The sequence below is a fragment of the Notolabrus celidotus genome, chromosome 17 (genome assembly GCF_009762535.1).
Source record: "Notolabrus celidotus isolate fNotCel1 chromosome 17, fNotCel1.pri, whole genome shotgun sequence".
Lineage (NCBI taxonomy): Eukaryota > Metazoa > Chordata > Actinopteri > Labriformes > Labridae > Notolabrus > Notolabrus celidotus.
Genome location: NC_048288.1, coordinates 24343665 through 24360117, shown reverse-complemented (window position 1 = coordinate 24360117; position 16453 = coordinate 24343665). Strand labels below are relative to the sequence as shown.

The following is a 16453-nucleotide window of genomic DNA, read 5'->3' as shown; positions in this document are numbered from 1 at the left end:
TCTAGGGACGTTACGCCCCCACCAGCCCGGGTATCTACCTTGTCATTATCATACTGGCAGTTGGGTGGCTGATGCCATTCCTCCTGGTTCAGACATTTCACATTACCTGATGAGATTGTTGACTGTGTCAGTATCTCGAGCACTAACACTGCCAACCTGAGTTCCGACTGCTGCATTTTCAGGAACTTTCCACTCGTACAGCGCAGAGAGGAAGACAGGCGGCTCGTCCACGTCCTCCACAATGATCTTGAGCGTCGTCCTGTCCGTGAACTCATCCAATGGCAGAAAACGAGTGTCCACGTGATCATTGACTGCCTCTGCTGCCATGACAAAACGTCTTTTAGTTTCATAGTCCAATGGCTGTGGAGGAGAGAAATACCTTTTTAATATCACTATGATAAAGTTGCTCTTAAGCAGAGAAACTCTTGTTGATTATCACTCTGCATGCTTAAAGAGCTGCAGCTTTCCAAATATGTTTTGCCAACTCATACTTGAGACGGCTTATTATTCTGTTGGGAGCAGGATGCAACCCAGGCTGGATGTTAAAATTGTTTAGTCAATGTCAATAAGCTACCAGCTGTGAGCACGTACTTAAATAATGCTGTGGTTTCAATAAACATTATGATGCTCGTAATAAGGAAACAGCATGCAAAACATTACTGCACTCTCAAAATGATTCAGAGACAGAATCAATATTGTTCTTTTTTTTATTTCATTATCAAGGCATCTGAATTTAAATCTCCAGAGCTTTAGAGGAGAAGCAGAAGTCTGCTGTAAGAGAGGGAAGAAAGTTTGAAACACAAGTCTGAGAAGACAACGAGAGTAATTGAACATTCCTGTCTGAGTAAACTTAGTGAATACAAAAGTATTATGGACTCTCTGACTAACTGAATCATTGAGGAGTACTGTGAAATTTGGTGTATTATTTCAGACAATGTTTCTTGTATTAGATAGGAAAGCTGAAGGAAGACAGGAAATGTGGGGAGTAGAGGAGGGGGGTGAGATGCAGCAAAGGGTCATGGCAACAAGGACTGAAACCTTGGTACATGGGGTGCACGCTTAAATTGCAAGACCAACGGATGCCTTGCACTTATGATATCTTTTGTTTTCATTTAAAAAGTGGGCTGTGTCCTCTATACCAGTGCGACCAATATCCCAGTAGGAAACGCAGAGAGAGGTATTTTACTCAGAACACGGTGCTACAATTTAGCTAAAGCTTCGTCACAGACATCGATGTCATTACTTCCAGTGTAGCTGTCAACCTCAAAACTATAATCATTACCTTACTCTGAGCTTCAGTGATGTACTGGTAGCTAGTGGGTTTGCAAACTCTGCATGAAAACAGAAAGAGCTACACAGCTGCACAACGTGTGCGCTTTGCTGGTTAAAATGGAAATCATCAAGCAGGATGTGTGTAACGTTAACAAGGAAATGATTCATTGCTGCATCCAATCAAACGGGAGAGCTTAGACAGTTCATTTTGTCTGTTTAATAATTTTCTTCACGTAAAAATACATTGAAATGTGGATTTTGGGGTGCCATTTACATAGCGGTCTAAGCACGTGCCCCATATACAGAGGCTGTAGTCCTCGTCACGTGGCCACAAGTTCGACTTCCGGCCTCTACCATTTGCTGCATGTCTTCTCCCACTCACTACTACCCACATTTCCTGTCTCTTCCCAGCTTTCCTATCAAATAAACGCAAAATTAAAGGGAAAAAAAGGTGTGAATTTGTACACACATTTTCATCCCCCAGCACTTTGTTAGCTTCCTCCACTGTTGCCATGCTACAAAGTCGTGTTTCTGGACCCATATCTGACTTGGTAAGTTTGAAAAGCGACCTTTCAGCTTGATAAGTGTATTATGCTCTTTTAAAGCTAGGGTTGGTAGTCGTGGAAAACTAGCAAGAATTTGAATGTAGCATTTCCTCAGGACTCCGTCCAACCCCTCCCCCCCTCTCCTCGGAGCTCCTCCAAATCGACGCCCCCGCTCACATGCAAGAGCGCCGCTGCTTAGCGACCATATGATCGTCACTGATTCAAAACCGGTCCTCAGCACATGGTTTGTGTTTTGCACTGCGTCAACTCATGTCTCACTCAGCAGTAAGAAAACACCAAAACATTATCATAGTGAGAGTTAAAAACACAAACAAACATGAAATGTACGCGCAGGAGGCGGGCAGAACGGCAGGACGGGATTTGATTGGTTTCATAATTTGGCTCCTGATGGCAGGGATTGGTTGGTGTTTTCCCAGGTTTACTCCGGCTGTAGATAGCAGCTTTTTTTTGCTTTTTTTTAAGAACACATTATATATTGATTGCCATCGGGACATAAAGATCATTTTAACCAGTATAACAAAAAGTGTATCTAAATCTGACTACCAACCCCAGCTTTAAGAGTCACCAATCTGTGACATCACAAATTGAGCACATTCTGCGTCCTGCGTATAACTCTCATGCTACTTCCTGAACAGAGCATCCTGCGGCCTCATCCTGGAATGACTCGAACACACATTTACCTCAAATTTGAAACTTTGCCCACATTTAGTGTTGACACCCAAAAATTTAACTTAATATATGTTTGTAAAGAACAAAGAAGCAAAAGTACCTGCCCCTGCAGACATGTAAGGCTCATATTTTACCAGTTTTTAAATAGAAGACAATAATGGCTGCTTATTAGTCACAACATTTTTTTTGCAAAGGATGGAAGTTGCTGAACAAAGACTTTGCCAAGATGTATGTTTGGAATATAAACCCTTGTTGTCCATTTCAAAGAAATGTGTGAGATCACTCATCCTTTTTTAGCAACTGGAAGAATAATGGCAAATTTCAGCCCAGCAGTAAAATTATAAGTGAGCCTCTTTGTTGTGAAGTTCTGGGAAACTATTTAATCTGTGCGCATAAGCTCAGACTTCTCTCTCTGTATGATTGTGACCCAGAGAGGTGTTGATACTGCTGTTTCTGCCAGGTGTGAGACTGTGCGTGATTATTGGATCTCTGTGCCAGGCTGTTACTCAGCAGCGTCTGGTAGGCTCATTAATTTTTAAGAATCTTATTTAATTTTTTTTCTGCTTCTTTTTTTTGGAGGGGGGCATGTATCTGCGCAGTTTTTATGTTGATGCTGCCGTCTGCCAGCTGTCTGTGTGTGATCATGCTTGCATGGTTATTGAGGAGAGGCAGGATATGTCGCTGTGCCCTGTATCAGGTGTAATGATTGTTTAAAATGTAGTCCCTGCAGGTGTCTGTAAAGTCAATTAAATCTTGAACAGAGGTGAGCTAACAAGGAAAGTAATATGTTGCTTAGCTGTATTTAGTAATTTTGATATTATGCTAATGCTATTTCTGTTTATTGCCCAGATAGTTGTTCCCTGTATTTACCTTGGCCAGCAGAACCACTCCCTCCTGCGTCACCGGGTCTGTTTGGATGATAAAAGTGGAGCTTTCCTCCAGGTCATCCTCCAAACTGTAGGTCATTCTGGCATTGATGCCGGTGTCTCCATCCTCCGCCATAATTCTGCCCACTGTGGTGCCCAAGGCTGCATCTTCAGGGACGGCAAAGGTGTACAGGTCTGGAAAAAAAAAGAGATGTTTGTACAAATGATTCATGTTGACAGCACCAGCCTGAACGTTAAAATAGGATATCAAAGGGAATATGAAATCTAGATGATAACAAATTGATGCTTTTGTCGTGCATACTGATAAGTTAAGACAAGATAAACCTTATTGAAGCTCCATTTGGAGGAATTTCACTCTCTACAGAAGCTCAAGAGTCAGAGCGTATAAGGAAAAAACAACCAAGTGATATGATGAAATGCAAAGAACAATGATACAATAATGAGCACATCTTATTTACTTTTATTACACTGCAGTGTTAGGTGCTTGATTCAGGTTGGTCATTACATAGCTCACAGCAATGATCTGTTGCTCCAATTACAGACTATCATGGACAAACTTCTACATCAATGTGCAGAAAGAAGTCCAGATAATTTGATGAGGGTGAGAAAAGGTAAGAGAGGTAAGAGACAGAAAACTTAGAGGCTTTGAAAGGGGAAATCTAACAGAACACAGTATGAGACAGGGTTATGTTTAAAGTCTGATGGAGGTAAGAGAAAATGTCACAGACTCTGACAATAAGTAGAGAAAAACTCAAGCAGGTATGGCACTGATTCATGTGGTTATCGTCACCTTGTTTCACTTCACCATGAGAGAAAATGTTTGGTTTAATGTATGATCATCTACATTAGCTCATTTCATAAAGGTTGCAGAGTTAATCCTCACTATACGGACTCAATTTAGCGGATTCACGATGAACTGCAGTTTATAACACTTCCCAGTGGTCTTCATATTTTGAGACCAGAGGTTGATGCTTGGGGAGGAGCCGGACCATTGATCACTTTGTATATATCTTAAATTTGTATTCTATCTTTATTTATCTATTTTTATTTTTATCTATTTTATTTTACTTAAAGCTGCTGTGAGGAACTTTTGTTTTGTATCGATTCTGGCGCCCCCTTGTGGACAAAGTGATGCCTCTTATCTCTTGTCCTATACATGCAAAATTAAAAAAAACCTCATCCTGTTGTCTTTTAACAGTCAACATTGTCAGGGAATGTTATTATTTTCAATGAAAACAGTCAAATTAAGGCTGTTTCTGAAGCCGGATGTCAATCATCTGGTCTTGCACCTACCCCCTCGAGGCGGTTTCAGGCACTCAAAATGACAACAGAGAAGGTATCAGGGTTGCTGCTGATGGTCTTGTTTACTATTGAAAGTCATAAAGAGGCATCGGTATCATTTTCAGTCTGTTTCTCAGCCAGTTCAAAACTCCTCACAGGGCCTTTAACTTATTCTCGATTGTACTTATATCTGGGTTCCTGCAACAACCGTAATTCCCCCCAGGGATCAATAAAGTTATTTCTTATCTTATCTTATCTTCATACCAAGCAGCAACCTCCGCTCTCAAAATATGAAGCCCATGCAGAAGTGTTATAAACTGCAATTCTTTGAGCGTCCGCTTGAGGCTGGAAACCACATACACACCAATTCAAAAAAGACGATCTTTGCAGCATTAATAAACATGTTTACAGCCTGGTTCAAAAACGGCTACGGTCTATGTATCTCTATCAGCATACACTGTATAAGGGGTGGAATTTTTTCCTAATGGGACAGTTCAGAAGATATTAAGATTTCAAGTTTTTGCCCAAATAAGGACATGACTGACTTGACTGACAGGCTGGAACACAAAGCTGTTGGCTAGGAGGCTAAAAGCCCGCCTCTTTACCTCACACTAAGTTTGATTGAGTTCAGCATTTCCAATATGGCTTCCGCTGACGATTGGCTTCAAAACAGCGCTCAGGAATAGATGGGTGATGTCTCGGATACTACGTCCATTATTTATACAGTCTATGCTTTATACACTAAACAGGAATCAGCAAAGATTATACCTCTGAATGATATTACTGTATAGTGCTTTGATGGGAGCAAGTGTTTCTTGTGACACAGCACAACAAGTGTGAAACTATAATTGAGTGCATTGTTACGATTGTGGTTGTAATTTTTGTATTTCTTTGCTTATTGAGAGTGTGTCTGTGCTGGATGCTGCTTGCTGCCGTCTCTCTTACAGATCCGCTCAACGTTCGAGGCGTGGTTTCACGGGACTTCAGCTTGGCTGCTGATAGGCTGGGTCCGAGGTCTTGCCCCTATATCTACTGAGCAATGACGTCACCGCAAGAGACGGGAATCCCAGCTTCTTTTTATTCTCCCATGTGTTACAGTATTTCTGTTAAGTTGTGTAGAGGTGAACTGCCAGTTTATTTGCTTCTGTTTCTCCTGTTTTCGTTAGGTAGGGAGGTTAGTAAATGTATTTGGTTTCTTTGATTTCTCAGGTCAGTTCCTTTACGTCAGTTAGAAATGTTTGTTTGTTACTGTGGCCTTGGTTCACCCTGAAGGTAATTTTCATTTCCTCATAAGTTGTTATAGTTCAATATAATTTACGCAAATAAATCAGTTAAATTGTTATACTTGCAATCCTAGTTTATGTGGCTGCTTGGGACTTGGGGGAAATGGGTCTCGTTCATGTAATGCCTCGGCTACCCCTGGACCGGGCATAACAGCATATACAGTTTTGCTGCATCAGTAGATTTACAAATTAGAATAAATGTTGGAATGCAAATTAATAGAAGTAAACACAATTCATTATTTACAAATATACATAAAAGATGATGTGTATATAAAAGGTATAAATAAAAAGTTTCTTTACTAAATCATCTCTTCAGAACTTTGACAGTAAGTTGTTAATAGATAATCAGGAGCGTGGGCTGGTGTGTAAGGTGATAAGAAGGAAGAACATTGCATTTGAGGGTCAATTTGTGTGAGTCAGTGATAAACTGTGGCATCTCCACATAATCCCGGCCTAACTCTAATAAGAAGATGAGAAAATGTGATTGTGTCTTTGAGGGACTCTATTTGGACGGCTGCCACAACTGGGAGGAACTCAACAGCAACCAGATGCTCCTGAAGAAGAAGAAGAAGAAGAAGAAGAAAAAACCTGCAGATAATAATTTGTAATTATGTGACAAAACAGAGGGCACAGTTCAAAGTGGAGTGTGGTCATCCAATATTTATAAGGCTTCCAGACTGAACATGGAACTGGTAGGATACAGTAACACCAGCAATGAATGTGAATGTGACATTAATAGTTAAAAGTCTCATCCTTGCTGTCTCGTTTCTGCAGAATTGATTTCTTCCCAGGGCGTTCATTTAGTGAGGTTTATCGCTGAGAAGGCTAGGTTTGTTTCCAAAGGTCATGACAAATGTCCTTTCATCTGTGAATGATTAAATTCATCCAGCGGGGGACACATGAACGTGCGAGCATCCCCATCTCCTTTCTCCCTCTCTCTCCCTCTCTCCTCGGTCTTCGACTGTCTCCTTTTAATTTTAGCTGCCGTCTGAATAACAAGAAGTGTACAGCCGAATGCGGCGCTGGCAGCACAAACCACCCACCCGAACCGGAGAAGTGTGATCAAATAAATGCCTCTTAGGTGTAATATTAAACATGTCCTCGCAGTCTGCAGCGCTTTGTACTCTTTCATTGATTCCCTGTGTGTGTGTGTTTGTGTGTGTGTGTGTGTGTGTGTGTGTGTCCTGCTGTTTGCATCACTGTGAGTGACTCACGATGCTGGAATGTGGGTCCGTTGTCGTTGACATCAGTCAGACTGACGGTGAGGGTGGTGGAGGAGGAGTAGCCGCCGCTCAGGCCCAGCATATCCTTCACCTGCACTACTACCTGGTATACCTCTCTGGCCTCACGATCCATGTTTGGCAAGTCGATGAAAATAGTCCCTGCAAAGAGACAAAGAGGATGGATTTAGGAGGGAAACTGAGTTCATTAAGATGACATAAAGAGAATCTGTGGGTGGTTTTATCTCTCTTTTTTAAAATGAAAATGTAAGAAAAAAAAACTTTGCCTTGAGTAGCCTTTAAGACGGCTCTGCACTATGAGGGCTGTGAGAACTTGGTTAGTCTGATCAATATCTGAAGAAAGACAGAGAGAGTTTATGGATGTCTTAAAGTGACAGCATCTGGACAAAGTCGGCGCTGTAGGCAACAGTTAATACGAGGAAAAGTGTTGCCTTGGACGTCACAACTTTATCAACTGTCACTGAATCTTTTGCTTTGATGACTTGAGTTTTTCAGAAGCTAATCACAAAAACAATATCTTGTATGCTTACTTAACACATTCAATAAATTCCCCCATCTGAGGAATTAAAACTGTTAATAAAACCTCTTTCATGTGTGAAGCAGATATTTTCATTATTTTTCCTCAATGAAAAGACCCCAAACAAGGGCTTACATGTCCGTGTGATTTATTTACTTATTAATGTCACCAGTTTGAAAATGTTGATAAGAGATAAGATAAGGAGATAAGAAAGTCCTTTACTCGCCCCACAACAGGGAAATTGAAGTGTCACAGTAGCAAGTAGACAGTGCAAAAAGTATATATAAAGCGAACAAGAGCCTATAAAGTAGCAATTATTAAAGAGTTATTAGATTGCATTGATGACATAAAAGCAGATATTTTAAAAGAAAAGCGACAAAAACATGAAAAAAAAAAAAAACACACAATAAAAAATGCAATGTTCCAGACAAAGAAAAAAATATTTTCGAAACAATTTTTGATTTATTATTTAATACATTTTCAATATTTTTTTTAGAATATATTTTTGCTTCTTATCTAATTTTCAACTTTCTCCATATAAACAGCATTAAAAAAAATTAAATAAATCAATAAATCAATACATCAATCAATAAATAAATAAATAAGTAAATAAGTAAGTAAGTAAAAATTTGAACATATGCCTAACATATGCCATATGCCAGCCCTATTCAATCAGCATCCCGAAAGCAACGGCCGAGTGATTGTGACTTGGGTCCAACAAGAAAAACATCTTTTACTAACACTGACAAGTGGTGCTCTTTTATTGTTTTTATATCCTTTTGGATGTGGCAATACGTTAATAAACATCCAGTGTGTTTGTTTTCTTATCTTTTTGTTTTTCTTTTAAATGGTTAACTTTGCTCACTGTCTGCTAAAAATGTCCGGTCCAGCTCATGTCCTTAGTCTGAAAATCCACGCCGACCAAATATGTACAGTTGTGCTCATAAGTTTACATACCCAGGCAGAATTTATGGTTTCTTGGGTAGTTTCTGTTGTCTTTATGATATAAAAAGAGTAAACACAGTTGTTTGAGAAAAAAAAATTGCTTCACCCAACCACTAACCATGATTAAAAAAAAAGTTTTTCTCTTATCATTCATATTCTCTGAAAGCTGGCCGAAAAATCACAAATTCTGCCAGGGTATGTAAACTTATGAGCAAATCTGTACTTGAATAGCCCTGCCATATGGCATGCCTAGCATATGGCTAACATATGCCATGGCTAATATAAAATGTTCCAGACAATTATTATTATTAAATTAATGTATTATTAAACAATATTTGATTATTATTTCATAAATTTTCAATATTTTGTTATTCTCCTTATCTACTTTTCAACTTTCACCATATAATAAACTTGCATCAATAGCATTTTGAATAAATAAATAAAGCAAAATAAAATAAGCAAGTACAAATTTGAATCAGCTATCAGTCAGTCCTCTTTCTATCCCTATTAAAAAGTTACCTTTTTTTTGCTACATTTATTTCAGTCTATTGCTAATTTTGTGTCTTTGTTTTCAATTTGTTCATTCCTTCGAGGAACAGTCAAAAATGTCTTCTTTAAAAAAAGTAAAAGTAAAAAAAATTCTCAACCCTATGCAATGTCGCCCTGCACTCCCCCCCCCAGGAATGAAGTTCTGTTGCTCAGTGGAATAAAATAAATCAAACTTTCACAAGACTCTGCCAGATTACATGATTAAAGCTTTCTTTTATGGTTTTGTGATTTATGGGATTTATTGATGACAAAACTGTTCAGTGTCTCCAAACTTATCCTCACAGGTTAAGTGAGGCCGTGAGCAAAACTACAACTTAGTGTTTCGAAGTCAACTACTGCCCACTGCTCAACAGAAACTTACTCTATGCTTCCTAAAAAGTCAGACTTGCCCTTTTACTTATTGGATTTATTTGCATTTAAATATTTTTTTGACGTCAATAATTCCCTCCCCCAACTCCTCACAGTTCATGGAAACAATGTGTGTGGGAAGTGCTGAATCCGACCTCTGTAGTACACAAAGTAGATAATGTACAAGCATCTGCATTAGCTGAAGCTGAAGCAGTTTCTGGGGTGTTAACAATGACACTTTTTCCTCAGTGGTTGGTAAGAGCAGCTGAATCTGTGAAGAGATAAAGTTGCCAAGGGATTATAAACTATTCTCAAAGTGAGAAAGAGTGTCTGACTTGTCAAAAGTGACAGGGACCAGAGGGGCAGAGCCTGAAGACAGGATAGTTTGCTGTCACTGTGGCCTTAAATTGTCAACATTTGCCCTTCTCTCCTCTTTTGAGCTTGCCTGTTTTATAGTCCACTACCATCATAGTTTACCTCCTAAGTGTTCTTTTTGTGTGGAATCTTTGTATAAATAAAATACTTTATATGGGGTTTTGTTCGTGGTACCTGTCTTTGGCTCCACAACGAAGTAGGGTTGCCCCTGCAGGATGGAGTAGATGAGCTTGGCGTTGTTTCCGAACATAGGATCATCAGCATCTGTGGCTGTCACCTGGGCCACTCTGGTCCCTGTGGGGGGAGCGGATCACACAGTAGGAGTTAGCTCAGGCTGCAGTTCCAGTCGACGGGGAAATAAAGTGATTATGCCACAGTCCCGCAGGGTCTGTCTGTCTGGCTCTGGGGGGAGGGGAAGCAGAGCAAATAGAAGAAGGGGAGGGGGGCGAGGTTGTGGTGGGGTTAGAGGAGGGATGTTGACAAAAGAGTGGGGAGGTTGGGGAGGCGGGGAGAGGAGGGGAGCAGCGCTGGCCTTTCACAACTCAGTAAGGCAGTGCAGGTGTGTGTGACAGCCTCTCCAGCCCCACAGCGATGTCTCTCTCACTATCCACCTGCCCCTCAATTTCTCTCCGTCGCACTCTGATACGGTTTCGCCTCCCTATCTTTCGCACTTGCAACCCTTTTCTCCGCCGACCATATCCTTCTTCTCACCTTGCTCTCTACACTATCTTTCTCTCCCTCAGTCCTCTTGTCTATCTTGTCCTTTTTCCCCAGAAAGCACTCTGTCTTTCTCACAGGAGGAGAATTTATTGCAGGATTTCTTATTTTCGGTCGCCCACACTCCAACCTTCCCCTCTCAGTTTCTTTCACTGAGTCAAACGCATTGTGATTTATTACCAGTCAGATATTAGGCTTCAAAAGCAGATTACATATAAATTGAAATGGTAATGTTTGTGGTATGAAAGGGCAGTGGTTATAATAACATTATTTTAGAAATTTAAGGCATCCAAGCTACCATTAAGAATCCAATACTTCTGACTTCCTGAATAGGGACAGATGACAGACATTCATATAACGTCTAGTTTGTTGTCTTTAAGGGAGATTTGAGCTCATGAAATTCAATTGAAAAGTATATCCTTGCAAACAATAAAGGTAATAATACTTTATCTTTTCAATAAAAAACGGCTGGCTATCTTTGTCAATGCAACAGATTTAAAAAAAATGAATATTACCTTTAATACATGGATCTCTGACTCTCTCAAATCGTAGAAATATAGCTGTAAATTTAAATCCTGAAAAAGCCCTCATTTAGCTTTTTCCAAATTAACCAAAATATTTCTAAATAATCAATTGAAAGAGCTCATATCTATTTATCAAAGCATATAAAAAACCTGAAAACCAGACACAAGTTCTGCTAGCTTATGTGTGAACATACATTGAAGTATCTTCACAATTTCAGAAACAACCTTGTTCACAATGTTGTTTCTTCATATCTGAACTGATCATGTAAAGATTTTGGTTAGCTTAGCTTGCAAACTGTAAACCAAGGAAGGCAGCTAGCTCCAAAAATCACCTATGATGGTCTCTAAAACTCACTAAGATGTCCTATCTGATCCGTTTTATTAAAGGGAAGTAGTGAACCTTAAAATCTATTGTGTTATAGTGTATTTCTTGGCAGAGGGCAGTAAGTTCCTGGAGTTTTGACTTCCAGCTATATGGCTTCAAGAAGTAACTGCCCCGGACATATTAGACATATGTGTCCAATTTCAAAGGCTCCTTAAAATGCAGCCAACCAATCTGTCCTACTTTTCCTGGGTCGCGAAGGATGCATCCTACCATGGCTAACCAAGTAAACTTAACTTACCTTTTTCATCTAGCTTTTAATTTGTAATTTATTTTTAGCCCTGGACTGCATTAATTATTATTTTAATCATTATTATCTGAATCATTGTTTTAACATATATTTATATTATTTAATTATCTATCTATTTCTTGTATTCATCTGATCTTGTTAACGCTACCTTATTTTTAACTTTTCTTTCCACTATTACTTATTTTATTAATTTTACTATATTGATTTTATTTTATTTTTAAGTATTTTATTTATAATCATGCCTTTTATAATTTTTTACCATTGCTGTTGTTTTCTGTCTCTGTTATTCTGTGAAGCACTTTGGGCTGCATGTTTTTATGTATGAACGGTGCTATATAAATAAAGTTCAGTTGAGTAACATATGCCGTGATTCTTTGCACGCCAATTCAAGCGAGATGGTGGACTCTCAGTTGACCAAGTAAAACACTGTAAAATGTGAGTATTTGGTTTCAACTCTGAGGAATAGCAAACGATGCAAATGCTAAAAATGACAGATGCCATACATCTTGAAATAATCTTTAAAATGATGCTGATGGGGTAGAAGTTGCTGTTACCTGATGCTAGCTATGTAAGCTTGTTAGCCTGCTAGCTACTTATGCTAGGCAACAAGGGTGGTGCAATGTGGCACAAGTGTAAGGGTGGGAATGGCTGGTGACTCAAACTCAGGAAAATCGCTATAAACCAGTCCAGTTCATTCAGAGTTAGCTCCAGCGATCTGCGAAGAATTATCATTATAGAAATTCAATTTCAATTCTTTTTATGCTACACATAAAGCTGAAGAGCTATATTCAAGTGAATGGGGTTCTGTGGAAACCAACCCTGAACAAAGTTTAATAGCCACTCTTCCAGGAAATGTTAAGATTTGTCAGTTTAAACTTGGAAAAACCAAAGTCATTCAATTTTATGAGCAGGACTTTTGGAAAGTTGACATTTAACATTTAATTCAACATTTATATCTTTCACTCTGACTATGTTTTGCCCTTGTCATTCTGAAACATACCAACTGGACTCCTCTCAGGGATGCTGGACACATACGGTTCGTTCTGGAACAGGGGGACATTGTCATTGATGTCCTGGACCTTGATGATGAACTCAGACTGGGGTTCCTCTGGCTCATTGGACCTCCTGTTGATAGCCTGGGCCTGAAGGACGTAGAAGGCCTTTTCCTCTCTGTCAAGCTTTTTCAGTGTCCGGATCTCCCCAGAATACTCATCTATCTGAAATGCTTCGCCGGCGCCTTCTCCTGATAGTATGTACTTGATGGAAAAATCGCCTCGATCAGAGTCAGACTTCAGCTACAAAAAGAGGAGAGAGGAAATGAAAGCTTGTTTTACTTCAGAGATAACCAGAAGACATGAATTTTCAAAGGAAAGTACCGTATCAAGGGCATGGAGGACATTCAATCTGGAGCAGTACCTGGCCAATAACTTGCAGAGTGGGATCCTCCTCGGGGACAAACAGCTGTTTCCAGATCCAGCCTCTCTTCAGGCGGCGGTGCAGATGAGTGGACCCCTGGGCCATTTGTTGGGCTTCCAAGCCCTTAGTACCTCTTATATCGCTCGGTACCCCGCCAGGAATCATAGAAAAGACCGTCACCATGGCCAAAACACTGGGCACGCTCATTTTTACTGACCAGCCATGCGTTTCCTCCACACTTCCCATGGTTTGTGGACAGAAGAAAGAGGTATCACTTGTTCCAGTGCTACCAATTCTTCATTCAACAGCACAATAATTCATGATCCCGGCAGTGCTGTATCCCATCTCGTTAAGAGGTGTTTTGTATGCATGCTCATGTCTCTGAAATAAAAGTTAACAAGTTAATTAATGGCTGCTGTGAGGACTTTCAGCAAGGCACAGGGATTGCAAACTGAGAAATCAAAATCGGTGGCAGTTTTATAACAAGTCCAAATGTTCAGTCTTTAATTTCACAAAGCTCTTTATGTGTCAAAGTTTTCGAATATTTTTAAATCACAAAGCTACAGTTGAAAGCTGTGCATTGGTTTCTGAAATTAGAGGTAAATTCAAAGTCCACGAAAAGTACATTTAATTTGGAGTTTGAGCTAAAGCATGCTGGGAGTACAAAGGAGCTGCTAAGTTGTAATTCAGGGACTATTTCTGCACTAACTTTATGAAATGTGAAAATATGTCAAATGTAAATATTTACTCATTAAACTTATTGCAAAAACCTGTCATTATTTTATTTTTTAAATAAGCCCCTTCAGAGGCAGAATAAATGTCTTAAAACCTTACTTAATCTACTGAAATGGCCAAAAAAGGAAAATAATAGTTTGCTAAAAGTGATTAATAAACCTGGAAAATTGTTGGTTAGAGGTGTAGGATAAGTATTTGAAAAAGCTAAATGTTGACATTTACTTTATAACTATTTAATTATGACTTATGTTTGTAAAGTTAACCATTTAACAGTTATGTTATACTCATTTTTAATATTTTAAGGACTTAGAAAACACCTTTGGCCTTCAATTCACGATTAATAGTTGAAAAGATACAGTGTAAACAGAAGGAATGGTTAAAATATAAATGTGAGCTCAATGTGTGCAGATAAATGTTGGAAGTAGTAAATGTTAGCTAACCTAAATGGTTGACCTAGTAAATGTTAGCTTAAAATGAATAGATCAATGGTGGAAATAGTAAATGTTAGCTTAAAATGAATAGATCAATGGTGGAAATAGTAAATGTTAGCTAACCTAAATGGTTGACCTAATAAATGTTAGCTTAAAATGAACAGAAAAATGGCTGAAATAGTCAATTCTAGCTTAAAACGGACGGATACATTGTTGAATTTTGAATGTTAGCATCAAATTAACAAATAAATTATTGAAATTGTGAATGTTAGCTTAAAATGACAGGTAATGGTTGCAGCAGTTAAATGTTAGCTAATATTATGGACTGCAGCAACAGTTTACCTGTATGTGTTATGGATAAAGGTTTTCAAAGAAGTTAACATTACCTAAACATGATATATAAATATAGATACAATTATCATCATAATGTATAGCTGTTATAGTGAGCAGATGAACCATATGAAACAGATTATCAGTTAAAACAACGAATGTTAGTTTAGATAGTAGAGGTTGAAAATGTTAACATGAGCTATGATGAAAACTGTGCTAGTATAGCTAAGATGACAGATGAACAGCAACAATAGTTAATGTTCAAATAATAAATTGATAGTTGCTGTAGTTTGAGTTAGTTAAATGTAATATTGTTCAAAATAACATCATTTAATGATTAAAAATTGGTACGATAGTAAAAAAGCAAAATGTACTTGATGAACAGATAGGCTACATTTTTTAAAAAAGTTAAATGAGACAGACAGTTGAATAAGCTAATGCTAGCTTAAAAATGAATAAGTAGTTACAGAAACTTAGCTTTGATGAAGAACTTAATGTTAGCCAAACTCTATGGATGTTAGGAATAGTTAATGTCTGTAGTTAATAAATGGTTGCATTTAATGTAAGTGGATAATGCAAACACAAACTATTTTACCACACTATGTATAGGTATATTTAAACAAAAAATGATAGAAAAGTTCTTCTTGGCTAACAATTTCATCTTTCTGAAAATCATAAAGTTGAATAACATTAAGATTAGATCATGATGCATGCTCTGTAGTTTGACTTAAAGGGCTGTGGAGCGTAAGTCTGACTAAAATACAGGAAACTGCTGTTCTTTTTCACCTTTTTTTGGTGATTTGTCCTTTTTTCTTTCTGAAGAGTCACTCCGTTTCACAGAAACAACAAGAGATGTATAATGAGAGCAAGAAAGCCAGAGCCGAATGTCATTGTCTTGCATCCTGCGGTCCTGCACAGGCGGCTGAAAACAGCCCTCTGTTTTGAATTCAGACAAGGCCCTGTATTGTGTTTCACGAGGGGGGGGGCAGGACAGATCATTCCTTAAGCATGACACTGCACTCTGCAGCTGACTAATGAAGACTTCTAATTAGATCAATGTCTCCCCAGACATGGAAAACAAAGACACACATGCCTCTGACAAAGTATGAGTCAAATCGATGCTCCAATTACAACGTGCACCAAGATCAGGGTCGAGAGTGTGAGGACAGTGAAAGTCAGACAAGACGGCAAATTAGTTTGGACAACACAAATACAGTAACTGGAACCGACATCGTTGTAAAAGACATGGACTTCGACAAATTCATTAGTTATATGGTGTAACAAACGGCTTAACAGTAGTATTTTCATTTTCTTTCTTCTATGACAGTAATCATCTGTCAACTTGGTGCGATATGTCACCGTCACAAGACCAAAATAACTCTTCACAGCTTTGTCTTTCTGTGTTACAGAAGAGGATCACCGGTGTCCAGGCTTGTTGGATATGACATCTGCTTTGCTTTTTTCAAAATTATCACTCCTCTTCTATAAAATGAGAATCTTTCTCACCTCACATGTATTTTTCTTTATAATACTGCGTAGGTGTTTTCCTGCTTTGTCTTTCAATTTCCTATTATTTCAGTCTTTGGTATTGTCGTCTTTAAGTGAGAATAGCAACACAAATTATTTGTCTAGACATAAGTCCTTGAGCCTAACTTCACTGCTCTACCATACATCTGCACTCAGCAGTATCCGTTGTTTTCACCATTTTAATAGAATTTTTTGACACTGTAATATC

The 16453-nt window shown here is 38.6% G+C and overlaps 1 protein-coding gene across 4 annotated transcripts in view; it reads right to left on the bottom strand.

The window, feature by feature from the left end:
• Positions 1 to 16453, bottom strand: part of cdh19 (cadherin 19, type 2) — a 291932-nt gene that overhangs the window by 15956 nt on the left and 259523 nt on the right. For all 4 annotated transcript variants that reach the window (XM_034706572.1, XM_034706574.1, XM_034706573.1 and 1 more), the window contains 6 exons: positions 13223 to 13603; positions 12807 to 13101; positions 10108 to 10227; positions 7173 to 7340; positions 3378 to 3568; positions 107 to 360 (listed from right to left, as the gene is read on the bottom strand). In XM_034706572.1, coding sequence (XP_034562463.1) covers positions 107 to 360; positions 3378 to 3568; positions 7173 to 7340; positions 10108 to 10227; positions 12807 to 13101; positions 13223 to 13468 — 1274 coding nt within the window. In that variant the 5' untranslated portion in view covers positions 13469 to 13603. The remainder of the gene's footprint in view (positions 1 to 106; positions 361 to 3377; positions 3569 to 7172; positions 7341 to 10107; positions 10228 to 12806; positions 13102 to 13222; positions 13604 to 16453) is intronic.